This window comes from Eptesicus fuscus, chromosome 12 (genome assembly GCF_027574615.1).
Source record: "Eptesicus fuscus isolate TK198812 chromosome 12, DD_ASM_mEF_20220401, whole genome shotgun sequence".
Lineage (NCBI taxonomy): Eukaryota > Metazoa > Chordata > Mammalia > Chiroptera > Vespertilionidae > Eptesicus > Eptesicus fuscus.
Window position 1 is genome coordinate 5830019 of NC_072484.1, and position 15350 is coordinate 5845368.

Sequence of the window (15350 nt, forward strand, 5' to 3'; positions counted from 1 at the left end):
TTCTGTTTCACAGACAAGTGTCACCACCCGGAGAGCAGCGCTCGCGCTAGGACAGCACGGGTCCGGCGGGTCGTTGGCTCCGCCACTTCCGGGGCCTTACGGAGTAAGTGCGCCTGCGCGCTGCGTCCGCCTTCCTTGGACCGATCGGGCCGTCGCGCTGGCTGTGAACCAATGAGAAGGCAGCGCCTCTCTAGCCCAGGCCAATCGGCTTTCGGACTAGAGAGTTTAACTCCTATTTAAAATGACTCTTTGAGTCCTAACGGCTCGGCTCTCCGGAGGACTCGGCGGCCTCGGGTCGGAGGCCGGAGCCAGCAGGTGTCCAGGCCGGGGGGAAGGGCGGGGGGCGCAGCTCCGTGAGGCGGGAGGGCGAGGGCGGCAGGCCTGGTGGCCTTCGAGCGGGCAGCCGGACGGGTGGGAGGGCAGCGGGCGGTGCGGTGGGGCCGCGGGGCTGGCTAGGGAAGAGTCGGGGTGAGAAGGCGTCCCTCGGTCCCGTGTCCTCCGTCCTCCCATCCCCTCTCCCTGACCTCCGTCTCCCCCCATCCCCGCTTTCCCAGCGCCCTCCGGTCCGCTCCTGGGTACCAAGGCGTCTTTCCGCCTGGTGTGTCTTAAACAACCGGAATGGATGGGCGGGGGTGGGGGTGGGGGAGTGGGGAGGAGGGGGTGCTTTCTGATGGGATGCTCGTAGTCGGTGAGCACCTGGGTGAGAAAGCAGACCCGAGGTCTTTGCTGCCTTGGGAGCTTAGGTTCTAGTGGGGGTGAGGAGGCAGACGACGAACTAGCAAGGTAACTTCCAATAGTGAAAGAAATGGGTGTGGTTTACTGGGGGATGGAATAGCCAGGGAAGGCCCTTGTCCTGGGCTAGATGGAGGAGTGTGTGAACAAATGGTTAACCTTCTCCAAGAGGCCACCCTGGGTAGGCTGGTGCTTTGAAACCGTAGCCTGCCCGTATCGGGATTCCGGGGCGTCCTTGGTAACCGTGTAGACCCACCTGATGAATCGGAATCGCTTGGCGGGACTCAGGTGTTTCCTTTTAGCAAGCTCTCCAGGTGATCCTGGTGTTTCATTGAGAACTAGTGATGTGGACCAGCGCATGCTAGTCATCTGGGGATGTGGTTAAAATGCGGCATCTGGTTTGTTGGGCATGGGGTTGGGCCTGGAGGTCTCTATTTCCATCTCTATTTCTAACCCTCCTCACGATGTGTGGATGTAGCTGCTGCGCTTGACTTTTCACGTCTCCTGCATAACTTGCCTTGGTTGAATTAAAGTCTCTTCAACACTCATTTCCTCTCCACTCTTCTTTATTCGTGCGGTGACATTTGTAGGTTCCATGAAAGAAGGAAAAGTCTAGACCCACAGTGTTGTTAGGTCTAACAGTTTTCCTGTTTAGAAAGCAGGATTCCTGGTGTGAACTGAGGAGTCTTGTGAAGGTCATCTGGTCATGTGACTCCTGACCCTGGCCGTGGACCAGAACTTCCTGAGCAGCAGTCTTCCTGGAGCTTTCTCCAGAATTTCTGGATCAGAATCTTACTCTGTTCTGCTTGTTATTAATCTTCCTGGGAAGGAGAAGTTTGTTAAATTGGAGCAAATGACTGTAGTTTTTGTTGAAGACTGTTAACTCTATGTCCCTTGGCCCATGTGATCTCAGTGTGCTGCTTGTGATTGTTAGGGAAAGTGAAGAAAGCAGAGCCTGTGAGAAATTAGCATTTGCATAAACAAGCATATATTTTCATCACTTGTCTATGGTTTCTACTAACTCACTGCTTGATATGAAGACTCTAGACTCTTAGTAGCCCCATCTCCAAGGTGGAGTGATTTGCATATTGATGAAATGGCTGTGAGAGCTTGGGGTGGGGAGTGCTTTCTGATTATATTCTGGAATTCAGAGAGCACTGGGTAAGAAAAATAACAGAAAGGTTTCTGCTTTCTTGTTTATGTTCTACTTACTTGATAGGTGGGTGCCTGACTCGATGGGTTTAGTAAATGTTATAAACTATTTTTTATGATTGATTTGCTTTGTTATTGGGTTAATTTATTCCCCAAACATTGGTGTACATACTGTGTGCTGGGCATGTTCTGCGGGAGACCTTGAACAAAATGGAACTAAGCCCTTCCTCTCATGGAGCTTACTTTTTTTTTGGGGGGGGGAGGGGGCAATTTTGAGTAGGTAGCTGGATATCTGAGTCTGGGGAGACAGTCAGTAAACAGGTACAAGTAATGTTATGTAAGATGCTAAGTAAGGGCTATGAAGGAAAATGAAGGAAAGATGGTCTGAAAGGGAACATCTGGCCAGAGATTGAGTGAGACGGAGGAGCAAGCCACACTTCTACTTGGGGGAAGAGCTTTATAGGTGGAGGAAACAGGAAGTACAAAGGCCCTGTGGCAGGGGACTTGAGGAAAGGAAGGATCCCTATATGGCTGGTGTGCAATAGACAAGAGGAGATAATGGTTAGAGAGGTGGTCAGGGTCCACATTCTGGGACTTGGTAGGCCTATGTCTAAGCTAAGTAAAGAAAGGAGTGGGAAATGAATGAGTGAGCTTGTCATGCTGCCTAGAATGCAGGTAAGATGGAGGCGGAGCACTGACCTGTGGATTGGACAGTAGGGGCTAGTTATGAAGTGGACTAAGGGGAGTGGGCTCAAGGAGGATGAGAGAAGTAGTAGGTAGTAGAGATGATCAGTGTGGACAACTGTTCCAGAGAGATTTGCTGTTGAAAGGGGAGGCGAGAGATGTGCTCATAGCTTGAGTTCAGTTAGAGTGTAAAGAGAATTTTTTTTTTTAATGAAGGTAGCAGGTGTAGAAGGAGGCTTGAACACTGATGGAAGTGATCCATTTGAGAGGAGATGATGGAGCAGAGGGACGAGTCAGTTCAGGAGTGAAGATTGAGTACCAAGAAGGGGAGGGGAGGGTGGGGAGGTGATGGGAGGAGACTGGCTGGGATGGGATGGGACGCAGTGCAGAGTACCAGGGGAGAGGTTGGTCTGTGGGAAAGGCCCACACCTGAACATTATGTCACATGAGAAAACAGTGCCCTCTTGTCAGCTTCATTCGGACAAAGAAAAAGTGTAAAATTCTGTGATGTTGAGGCTAGGACCCCGATCTAGCATAACAGGTATAAATTAAAGGTTCTTTTTTCTTTTCAGGCATCATGGACAAAGCTAAAGAAAACGGCATTTCAGGGCTGGTTAAGGTAAACTGAATAATCTGTAATCTCAGCCACGTTTATAAAACCCAAATGGAGATCCATCTTCTATCTGGAATTCTTCTCACCTTCACTTTGGATTTGTAACTTTAGACCACTTTTCTCAGCATTCAGGAACATTTTGTTGAATCTCTCACTGTATCTGTTTTGTTCCATTTTGTCTTATACTTACCTTTTCAAGTCTCTATTTTCCATTGTATGCAGCATAATGTACACAATAGGAGCCTAATGCTTGCCTGTATTTGCTGGCCAGAAATTAATTTCTTTGCCATGGTCTCAATTCCGGGAGTGTAAGTTCAGAGGAACGTCAAAACAGATGTCAGTGCTTGTTTCCTAGGACTCCACTTTGAGCCATGTTCTGGGTCAGATGTATTTTTCCCCCCATTTTTTTTCTAAACACGTATTGTCAAAGACATTTCAGAGCAAATGGGATTTTGGTATACTAGTAAAGTTTCTGTATTGCAGCTTTTTGCTAAGTCATAATTCCCAAGTCACTGAATTCTTAGGAAGTGTTTGTCTTCCTCTTTAAATGGAAGTTTAGTTAGTGAACATTGGTTTATGGGAGCATGGTTTCAGGGAGGGGCCAGGGAGGGGTTAGGAAGTGCCATTCAGGTATTCCTTTCAGCCATACACTAACCTTGTCCTTTAGAAGTGCTGATTAAAATAGCTTTTTTCTTCCATCTCTTACCCTGACACTCATTATTTTGTTATACAAGAAGCAAATTCTCAGGATATTCAGCTTTTGTTTATGAAGACCTTGAAGCTTCTTTTATTTTTCCCTCCTAACCTAGACTACAATTCCATCTGGTGACGGCCCAAAACGTGTTCTGGTGACACAGCCATTTCCTTCTCAGCATCCGTTACCTGCAAATAGTGGCCAGGCTCAGCGGGTCTTGTGTCCTTCGAATTCCTCCCAGCCAGTTCCTTCAAAAGCACAAAAGCTTGTCTCCAGCCATAAACCGGTTCTGAATCTGAAGCAGAAGCAATTGCAGGCAACCAGTGGCCCTTGCCCTGTGTCCAGACCACTGAATAATACGCAAAAGAGCGAGCAGCCCCAGCCACCAGCCCCTGGTAAATCAGCTTTTTGAGACTCATTGTGTAGTTATGCTTTCTAGTTAGCTTAACAAAAAGGCAAGTGTATAGACTTGTACTTTATATTGTTTGGAGTCCTAGCCTTATATAATTTCTATTGAGATTGGGGAGGAAATTTGATGTCAGGTTGAAGTCACAGTTCTCCTGTGGGCCAGGCCTGTGGGAAGAAGACCTGGTTCCTACCCTCATGGTACATTTGAGGAACCAAGTTCCAAGGTTCATAGCATGGAGGAAATCGGGGGAAGGGGGTGGGCTGGGGCAGGCCGGGCCGAGGTCACTGTGGGCACTATTGGTGCTGCTCAGTGGTAGGGCTTCATCCCCTGTGCATTGGGAAGTTGCTGAAAGGTTTGTGAGAAGAGGAGGGACTGACGTGCCTTGTAGAGAGCTTATCTGGAGTGTGGAATGCATCAGAGTAGCAATGCTGCACCCAGGGGTGCAGGATGGTAGGGAGGCCTGAACTCGGTGGGGGGGGGGGGAGGGGGGCAGGGGAAGAGAGGCAGGGTGGATAGTAATGGTTCCTATTTACCATCTCTTGAGTGTCCACACAGTAGGCTCTGAGATGAGTGCTTTCTTCATCCACCTTGTCTTTCAGTCCTCGAAACCACTCAAGGAATATAGTCAGTCATTAAGCCAGTTTTACAGAGGAGGAAGCTGGGGCGCAGAAGCATTAAGTAAACTGGACATGGAGAGGCTGGTTATATTGATGGCATGAGCTGAGATGGTGAACCATGGAAGGAAAAACCAGCTGGGCCCTGCATTCGAATATCTGAGCAGCCCATGCTGTGCTGCGGCTAGAGTTCAGAGTGCCAGAGAAAGACAAGAGGCAATGTCCCACACAGTCTCTGGCTGGTGAAATTGCGACGTTAGCACCCTGTTGTGCCATTGGTTTGTCGTCCATCTTGCTGAATTGGTGGCTTCTAGTTCTGTGTTTCCCCTGACAAGGAGTAGAGGGAAAGGCAGGTAGTGGTTTGGGTTTGGGTGCACATTGTCGATCTTATTTGTATGCAGCACATGGACAGTTGGCCGTCCCACCTCATGGGAGAAAGGTGACCAGGGGGAGCTTGTCATGGATGGGAAGACTGTTCTGCCTTAGAAGCTCTCCATTTGGAAACAGGCTTTGGGGAGAATCTTCAGTCTCGAGCCTTCACGTTATTGTAAGGCCTAACTATACGTGTCTGCTCATCTTTATTCTAGAAATCTGTGAACTTCACAGGGTGCAGTCGGCTTACGCTGTGGTAGTCTTTTTCTAAAAGAAAACTAAAAATGGCCAGGTCATGAATATTTTGATGACCATTATTTGATTTATTTCTGTTCTCAGGTTTTTAACTTATTCTGTATAGGTATCCTAAAAACAGGTTTTTAAATTATTCTGTGTAGGAAAGAATCCTGAAAAGGAAGTGGCTTCAAAACAGAAAAACGAAGAATCAAAAAAGTAAGCTTTACTTATTTATGAAGTTTTGTGCTATCATTCTATTAGAAAACACCATTTAATTGCAAATTTAATTTTGGGAACTCTTTAAAAAAATAAAGAGGCCTTTATATTGTAACTTTGACAATATAAATGTTTCTAATTATAAAAGAAAGAGGAGGGATTTTAATGATGGATGTTAACTTAGGGACTCAAGTTTTTCAACTTTAGAAAAAGCTTATGTGAATTTGTTACAGAAATGTGTAAAATAAAGTTTCTTTCTACCCTCAGAAGTAACCACTGCATATGGTTTGTGTATTCTTCTATATGTTTTATATATATATATATATATATACACACACACATATATATACATATATATATGTATATATATATGTATATATATATATGCAAGTTTGTTTAAAAAACGGGGTCATGTTGTAGAACTGTATATAGATGATTGTATGAGTATTTTGACAGTGTTCATAGAATTACTGTGTTCTTTATAACAAAGTATGGCCATGATATCTTCACCAGATAGTTTCTAAAAGCCTGCTGTCAATCTCTGAATTGTCTAGATTCTAGAACGTGGTAGGTTGCTTTAGCTGCCTAGTGGAGACTTTCTGAGAATCTAATGGTTCCCCCACTAAATGCCCTGTGGGATCCATCCCGCTTGCTTTACCAGTGGTTCTCCACCCCTGAGAGTGTTAGCATCTCCCAGGGGTTGAGGAGAGGAGGCTGTGGTTAGTTTGCAAGCAGCCCAAGGTGGTTCGGAGGTATTCTTCCCTGGCCATTTCCGTAACCTAATCCTTCTTATGGGCTTAGTGTTGTTAATAGGTTCTATGCCTTCTGAAATGCCATTGAGTGTTTCAGCACTAATGTCTACATTATTCCTGGTCAGTGACTCACAGCCAGTGGCAGGCAGGTGGGGGTGTGGGGGACTTAATGTCTGTGGTGCCTCATTAATCGTGGTATTGTCTTGGTTCTGGCAGATGGTACATTCTGAACAATAACTATAAAATTATATATAGGGTGTGTCTACTACTCATTAATTGTTAGAAGGGATTTGTTTTCTTGATATTTTAAAATGATCACATTTTTTCCTAGAAGGCAATGGACTTTGGAAGATTTTGAAATTGGTCGCCCTCTGGGTAAAGGAAAGTTTGGAAATGTGTACCTGGCGAGGGAAAAACAGAGCAAGTTCATCCTGGCTCTGAAAGTCTTATTCAAAAGCCAGCTGGAGAAAGCAGGCGTGGAGCATCAGATAAGAAGAGAAGTAGAAATACAGTCCCACCTTAGGTGAGTTTTCAGGGATCTTCCAAAGAGTGGTGCACAGAACTCCAAGTGATGAAGATAAATAACTGAACTGCTTCTTATAAGGCCTGCCTGCCTCATCGTCCTGCAGACGGAGATGGAATTTGTCATTTTCCAAAGGTTTTTCTAGACTTACATGCTGTGGGCCTGAAAAATATCTTGGATGTTTGTTAATGGAGTGATTTTTTTGGATGGATAATATGGGGAATGATACCTCTTACTCTGAATTGTGAGCAGTTTGCAGGCTTGACTTTGGCCAGAGTTGTTTTTTTTTTTCCCCCCGGTGTTTTTCCCCCAAACTTGAATCAGTTGCTAATACTTAAAAATTAGGTACATTCAGATTTAAAAATCTGTCTGTATCATGCCTGTATCCCTACTTGGCAACACCTGGCTGGGGTTGAGAAGGACTGATGGCTCTGATGGCTGTGCTCTCAGCTGCACGGAGTCCTCAGCAGCACACGTTTGCCATTCTTGAAGACCGCTTTTATATCTGTTGTAGCATTCGGTATCCAGTTACTATGGGAATGCCGTGTCTCTTTCTTTTAATTAGCAGGGAATTGATATTTAGCTGAGTTTTCCCCCCCTAAGAATAAAGACAGCTTAAAGGAAGGAAAGAATAGTCTTAGGTAAACCTGAGGTCCATGAATACCTTGAAAGCATGTAAACTGATATGTGGATATGTGTATTTTTCTTAGAGTGAAGTCTATAGTTTCAGATTCTCAAGTTGGGGTGTGAGGAGGGGGGTCCTGTGACCAGAACCAGCTTTTACCACCGGTTTTACACAAAGGGTTTGTTTGGTGTTGAGCACATGTCTTGTATCTGCTTTAAAACCAGGTGTTGAGTGTTCACCCTTTGTTGCAGGCATCCAAACATTCTCAGGCTGTATGGTTATTTCCATGATGCCACCAGAGTGTACCTCATTTTGGAATACGCCACTCTTGGAACTGTCTATAGAGAACTTCAGAAACTGTCCAGGTTTGATGAGCAGAGAACTGCTACTGTAAGTGCTTGTTTACTGTCCAGCCAGTTCCACGTCCCCTGCCTGTCCTGCATGGCCATGTGCCTTCCAGTGCAGTAGAGTGGATCTTTTTAATGCACTGATAGCTTAAAGGATCGAATATTTGAGGTGGAAAATCAATCATTGTACCATATATACAGTTAAAGTCGCGTACCAGGTAGAATGTTGAGGCTGGTTTGTTTTCAAAGCTGTTTTTCTGTGGAAATGTATATAAATAGTTGCTTTTTTTTTTTAAATTAACTATTTTAGAATAGTTTTAGATTTACAGAATAATTATGATGAGAGTACAGATCTATTTTCTGTATTAGTAATACACACTAACTTTCTCCTATTAATATCTTATATTAGTATGGTACATTCGTCTTAACTAATGAATATTCTTTTTTTATTGAAGAAATATTGATACATCACTGTTAACTAAAGTTCATACTTAATTCAGATTTCCTCAGTTTTTCTTATGGTTAGACTAGGTCAGTGGGTGTTTGAGAAGATCATGGAGGTAAAACGTGTTCTCATTCCATATCAAGGGTTCACACCGACTTATCCTGGTGGGTGTTGGCCTTAATCACCTGGCCGAGGTCGTGTTTGTCACATTTCTCCCTTTCCATACTGTGCTCCTTCAAAGGAAGGCTCTATGCACAGCCACACTAAACAGTGGGGGTTATGTTCCACCTCCTGTGGGGAAGACATCTACAAAAATTATTTTGAATTCTCCTTATGTATTTACTGAGTCATTTGTTAATATGAACTCATCAGTATTTTATACTTTGAGTTACAATCCAATACTACTTTATTTTGTTGTTCCAACTTTGTCCACTGGGAGCTCTTTCACATGGTTCCTGTGTTTTTGACATTCCTCATCATTGTGGGTGTGCAGTGTTTTTTATTTTATTTTTTTTATTTTAAGCTTTCTGACACTACTAGATGCTCCAGCCTCATCTTGCGTATTTCCTATCCCCGTCCTAGAATTACCATTTCTCCCGGGAGCCCCGGTTCCTTTTATCGCAGTGTGTTACTAGAACCCAAGATCTGGGTTCTGGGTGTGCTCATGCTCCTGGGTGTCTTTACTTCAGCTGACAGAGAGCAAGAAGCACGTGTAAACTAATGTGTGTGTATACATGTATCTATTAGTATTTCTACATTTATCCATCTATATCTGTATTAAGCAAAGTACGTGTCCATTACCGTGGGGATCATTCTACCCCCCTTGCTTTTCTGTAACCTCCCACTCCAGTGTTGGGAAACCTGGACTCCACCATCTTCCATCCATTTCATTATTCAATGCTTGTGTACATGGATAGTGGCATCAGAATGGTTAGCCAGCTACTCGTGTGGGAAACAACTGGTGTGTGCATGTAAGATTCATCTGTATCTTTTCAGGGGTTGACATAGCTCATTTCTTTTTATTGGTGAATAATATTTCATGGTATGGACATACCTCAGTGTATCCCTTCACTTACTGAAAGGAAATCCCATTGCCCTCTGCAATTCTAATTTGTAGAAGAGTTTCTGTCTTTACTTTCAATTCATTATCGTCTAAATTTTGGTCTTGGGCTTTTGGCTGAAACAATGAAAAATGTCTTTTCTGATAATGACATTTGGTTTTTACCCATTTGTTTAATAAACCTTTTTGGTGTGGAATAATGTTCAGTCCTGTTTAGCAATAGCTTTTGGAAAACAAAGCCTTCTCAAACTTTAGTCAGAGCTAAATATATTTTTTTCAGTATACTAATAACAGTTCTTATCTATATGTTAAAGCACATTCTGGACTTGTGAGATCTTTCAGTTGAGGTGGTAACTAGCAAAAGGACTGACTGCTTGTGGGCTCTTAAGCTGACTAATGAATTAGTTTATCCTGAATTTAACATGCCAATACTACACCTGCTTCTAGTTTCTGTTTATTGTTCAGGATTATTTACTCCCCTCCCCCCATATTTTTAGTGTAAATGTTTAGCTTCAAACAAATTCTTTTGTTGCAAATTGATCTTGGATTTAAAAATGGGAATTGACTGTACTTGAGAGATTTTTTTTGGTGTTTTGAAAAAATTGTTTATGTCTGACTCCCTCATTTGTACTGGTTGTTCAGTATTCTCTTAATTGCTGGGCCATAATTTGTCATGTTGGGATGTAGTTATAGCCCATGACTGTTTTTCCTGTCTTTCGATGTCCCATCTGCTGTGTTAACCTTGCGCTGAATAACTTGTACTTCATGCAGAACACCAATTTGGTTCAATTGATTTTTTTGTTTTTTGAGTCATCAATTGGTTCTAGCTTTTGCTTTAAAATCTACAAAACATGTTAAAAGTCTATGTTGGATTTTCTTTCAGAAAAGATGTCTAAAATTAACTTGTTATATGAAATCTAAAACACCAATTTTAATACTTTTTTGATAGTATATCACAGAATTGGCAAATGCCTTATCATACTGCCACTCAAAGAGAGTTATTCATAGAGACATCAAGCCAGAGAATCTGCTCCTTGGATCAACTGGAGAGCTTAAGATTGCAGACTTTGGGTGGTCCGTACACGCCCCATCCTCCAGGTATGTAACTTTTTAGGAGGAACTTGTTGGGGTTAGCAAAAGCCCCAGTGGCCAAGCATGAGCTAGATAGTAAAGTACCTAAGCATAGCCCTGGCTGGTTTGGCTCAGTGGATAGAAGCGTCGGCCTGCGGACTGAAGGGTCCCAGGTTCGATTCTGGTCAAGGGCATGTACCTTGGTTTCAGGCACATCCCCAGTAGGGGGCGTGCAGGAGGCAGCTGATTGATGTTTCTAACTCCCTATCTCTCTCCCTTCCTCTCTATAAAAAATCAATAAAATGTATTTAAAAAAAAAAAAGTATCTAAGCATAGGTGTTGTGCTCAATTGGGACAGGTAATTGACATAATACTTTGGAGTAATTTAGGCCCCAATAGTAAAATGTGTCTTCCAGGACATTTTAATTCTGCAATCACTTAGACTATTTGTTGTGTCCTAGGCCTGGGATTAAAGGTAGTTTATGTCCTTAACAGCTAATGAATGGGACAGATAAGTAAACAGATAGGACAGGTATATGACAGAAGAGGTACAGGGTGTGTAGAGGGGAGGACTCCTGACATACTATGACAAGTTCTCTGGGGCAGCACCTGCCAAGGTCTGGATCTGAGGGCAGTTCTGCGGGAACTCCAACAACCAAATGGGTTTGAAGGGAACTTTCAGGGTGGTGGTTAAAGATGCCCTTTGGTCTGCTGTCATCAACAGAAGAGTCCTTTCTTGTTTCCTCTTAAAATTAAAGCAGAGAGATCAACCTAAGGAAACCATTTAAATCTTAAGTGAACTTTGCAAACCAGAGCAAAGTTCTATACTCCTTTAAATTTAATTTGAGTTTAAATAAGCTTTTGAAATCACATGTGAAGTAGAACATTTACAAGCATACATTTACTGATAGAAGTTAGTCCACTTTGGGGTAGGGCTTAAAAAATTATAGCCGGATTACTTAAAAAATCCAAATAACTGTTTTATTTTTTTAATTTAAGAAATCTAGTTTTTAAAAGAAATTGTATAGCCTAAATAGGTGCCATGGGATGGGGTGAGCTTTGTTTTTATTACCCACCACTTGTAAATTGTTTCTAGCAATGCATCGAATCTGCTTTTTAAAAAATTTGGTTGTCTATCACCACTGGATGCTGTTGGCACCTGCTGAGGCAAACAATGAAGAATTGTAGGCTTTATGGCATGACAGGTCTAAAACTATACCATAACTATCCAGTGATATCATCGTGGCAGGAAAGATAACTTACCCTTTTCTGAAAAGGACATTTGTGTAAATGTTGATGGTCACTTCGCCCTACCTCCATTAATAAGCATAAGGGCTCCCAGGTCATTGGGTGCTGTTGGCCTCATCTCAGTGGTGATGAGAGGGGTTGACTGTCTGGGGAGCTGGCTCCTTAATCTCCAGTCACCGTTTAGTTGAGTGAACACTTATGTGCTCGCTGGGCTCCAGGCATGACCCAGCATAAGCTTTTCGATGGCAAAGCATAATTAATATAAAGCAGCAAACATCAACACGGTCTTTGCTCCAGGTTTGTCTGCCACCACCAGCTCATTTCCAGCCTTCGGAAGCTCCCTGAAACATACTGAGATGCTGAATTGCAGTTTATCGCTCACCTGGCTGCCCAGAGCCTGCAGTCAACAGTTAACATTTTGCCATATGGGCTGTGTCTACTTTTTTGGTGAACCTTCAAAAATAAGTTGCATACATCATGATGCTTTGTCCTTCGAGCACTTCAGTGTGCACCTTCTAAAAATAAGGATGTGTTGTCCTGTCTAGTCCCAGCCATCAGCACGCTTAAGAAAATTAGTGACTGTGGTAATAGCTAATATTTAATCCATGTTCAGATTTCTCCAGTTGTCCACAAAATTTTATAGCTGTTCTTTTATATCAGAATCTAACCAAGGGCCATGCACTATATTTGATTGTGTCTCTTTCATCTAAACTTAGACCAGTTGCCCCACAATTTAAAATGGATTGTTCTGCATGTGGTGACACTTAGCTTTGTCCTTTATCCTCTGTATTTGCTCAAAATTGGACCAAAGGGCCTGAAGAATATATATATTTTTTAATTTAGCAGACAGAACTCGTACTATATATATATATATATATATATATATATATATATATATATATATATATATAATATTTTATTGATTTTTTACAGAGAGGAAGGGAGAGGGATAGAGAGTCAGAAACATCGATGGGAGAGAAACATCGATCAGCTGCCTCTTGCACACCCCCTACTGGGGATGTGCCCGCAACCAAGGTACATGCCCTTGACCGGAATCAGACCTGGGACCCTTCAGTCCGCAGGCCGACGCTCTATCCACTGAGCCAAACCGGTCAGGGCTGAAGAATATTTTTAACAAGAATACTTCATAGGCCGCCCTCCAATTTTAGTGTCTCTTGTACCAGTGCTGAATCAGAAGGCAGCATGTGCTGTCACAGTGGGACAGTTTAGTTTCTTGTCATTAATGTCACCTGTCTCTTAAGCTTCTTAGCATATCTGTCATGTAAGAAATGCTACACTGTATTTACAGAGAACTCTGTATGGCTGCCTTTATATAGCAGTGGTACTTAAAATTTCTTATTTTTACATCATTTAAGGAGTTTCTGGAGTTGGACATATTTGGGGTGTGGCTTGTTTGTTAGCCTTGTGATCTTATCCAGCTCTCTGAATCTGTTTCCTGTCAAAAAATGGAGATTTATAACAGCACTGTCTCCGAGCACAGGATCTGGCCTAGGAAGAGCGCTCAGTCAGTGGCAGTGTAGGTGATGACTTTAGCAGCTGCTGTGATCACAGAAACAAGCGCGTCAACCTGCACCTCCCTCGTTTCCAGGAGAACCACCCTCTGTGGCACCCTGGACTACCTGCCCCCGGAGATGATTGAAGGCCAAATGCACGATGAGAAGGTGGATCTCTGGAGCCTTGGAGTTCTTTGCTATGAATTCTTAGTTGGGAAGCCTCCTTTTGAGGCAAGCACATACCAAGAGACCTACAAAAGGATATCTCGGGTAAGACACAACTGGAAGGGACCCAGCACCTCTGTTAGAACCCTTCCTGTCCTCCTCAGCCTTCCCTTGAGGCTACTGTCTGAATGTTTGTACTGTTCTCTCTAAATCACGTTTTGTGACTGCCTGTCACTTATTGTACTCCAGGTTGAATTCACATTCCCTGACTTTGTACCAGAGGGGGCCAGGGACCTGATTTCAAGACTGTTGATGCATAACCCCAACCAAAGGCTGACCCTGAAAGAAGTACTGGAACACCCCTGGATCACAGCAAATTCCTCAAAACCATCAAGTAGCCAAAAATCTAAAGAATCAACCAGCAAGCAATCTTAAGAGTCTTGCAGGGGGAGAGCCTCTGAGCCAGGGCTGCTGTGTCATTGGTCAGAAACACACTCCTGACATAATCTACTACCAACCGCCTGCTCGCAATCCGCAGCGCTAGGGAAAAGTATAGAAAGTTCCACTTCAATAAACGTGACACTGAAGTGCAAGTAGCCATGAGAACCGTGATCGCTTCACTGGTTTTATCCTCCGGAGGCAAGGTGCAAGTGCAGCCGCCCTGCAGCCCAAGTGGACTAAGGGTCCTTGTGGAAGGTGACCTCCGAGTTGGTTGTGGGCAGATGGCCCCTTTGTCCTGACCCGATCAGTTCCGGAGCCGTGCAATAACCTCCCAGGTACCTGAGTGGGTGTGTAACCTACTGGGTGGCCTCACCTGGTAAAGTTGTCAGAATGAATATGTGATTCTTTTAAATGTTTAAATAAAGAGATACGCACAGACTCCCTTCTGGATGCTCTGTCTCCCCTGTTGGGCCTGTTACTTGGTCCCCCTCAACCACTCACCCTGCCTGAGGCTGAAACAGGGCCCCAGGCTCTTCCTCCTTCGTGGGACTTGCTTGGAACACAGCGGAGAAGCGTCTCAGCCAGTTCTAAGTGTTAAGAGCTTTTAAAAATTGTTCTCCATGGATTATATGTTGTTTTTATAAATACATTAACCCTACCAGACCGCTGCACCGATTTTTCGGTAATTTCCAAATCTGCCGCTATACCGCTGTACCTAATTTTCGGTACTTTGCCTAGTACGTGAAAAAAATGCGTCACAAACTAAAAATAACCAACCAATCGTGGTCAGACCTCATGGTTAGCCATTGCAAATGTCTGCCCCCATGTGTTTGAATTGACTTTGTGTGGTTTGACGTGAAAAAATTCTGAAAATTCACAATGAAACGAGCGGCTGATGAACCAAGCACTTCAACAGGAAAGCGAAGTAGGTCTAGGCTTATCACAGTCCAACAGGTGATCGATACTTTGGTTGATTCAGACTCTGAGGTGGAATATTGGCGCTAGATGAAAGGTAGACCTATTTTCTACAATGTCTCCAAGTTCCATCTTATTCTAACCACTTGTTTGTATGTAACTAACATTTTTCTATATCATGTTGATTTTTTCTCTTTAATGCTCAGGAGCCCAGGTATAGGGGACAGTTAGGTTCACGGCTTCAGGTCTGGTAGGGTTAAGACATATACAGAATGGTTACTCTTTTTCAAGTTCTCATGTATAACCTTGAAATTGTAGTGTTTTTCAGGAGCTTACAGTGCACCCTTTGAGCAGTGCTGGGCTAGGCCTGGGACTGGGGGGGAAGGCAGAGGTCTGTGCGGGCCTGTGCTGTCAAGGCTGAGGTTCTGGAGCTGGGCTGGCCTGTGAACACCTCCATTCTCTCACTTGCAGTGCTGAGGGACACAGCTGGGAGAATGGCCACTGACCATGGCGGGGTGGAG

General features: G+C 43.7%; 2 protein-coding genes across 4 annotated transcripts in view; one reads left to right on the forward strand and one right to left on the reverse strand.

Annotated features, from left to right (window-relative positions):
- Positions 1-15350, reverse strand: part of CSTF1 (cleavage stimulation factor subunit 1) — a 29419-nt gene that overhangs the window by 10405 nt on the left and 3664 nt on the right. The gene's annotated exons all lie outside the window — the stretch shown is intronic.
- AURKA (aurora kinase A) lies at positions 7-14364 on the forward strand. Of its 3 annotated transcripts, none has more exons than XM_054723648.1 (9): positions 7-103; positions 3141-3187; positions 3991-4270; positions 5669-5723; positions 6807-6998; positions 7875-8013; positions 10425-10573; positions 13404-13578; positions 13723-14364. In XM_054723648.1, exons 2-9 carry the CDS (start codon positions 3146-3148, stop codon positions 13906-13908), a joined length of 1218 nt encoding a protein of 405 aa, XP_054579623.1. In that variant the 5' UTR covers positions 7-103; positions 3141-3145; the 3' UTR covers positions 13909-14364. The 3 variants fall into 3 exon arrangements, with proteins under 3 accessions (XP_054579623.1, XP_054579624.1, XP_008139418.1); XM_054723649.1 differs by having other exon boundaries at positions 6810-6998; XM_008141196.3 differs by lacking the exon at positions 7-103 and adding an exon at positions 226-315.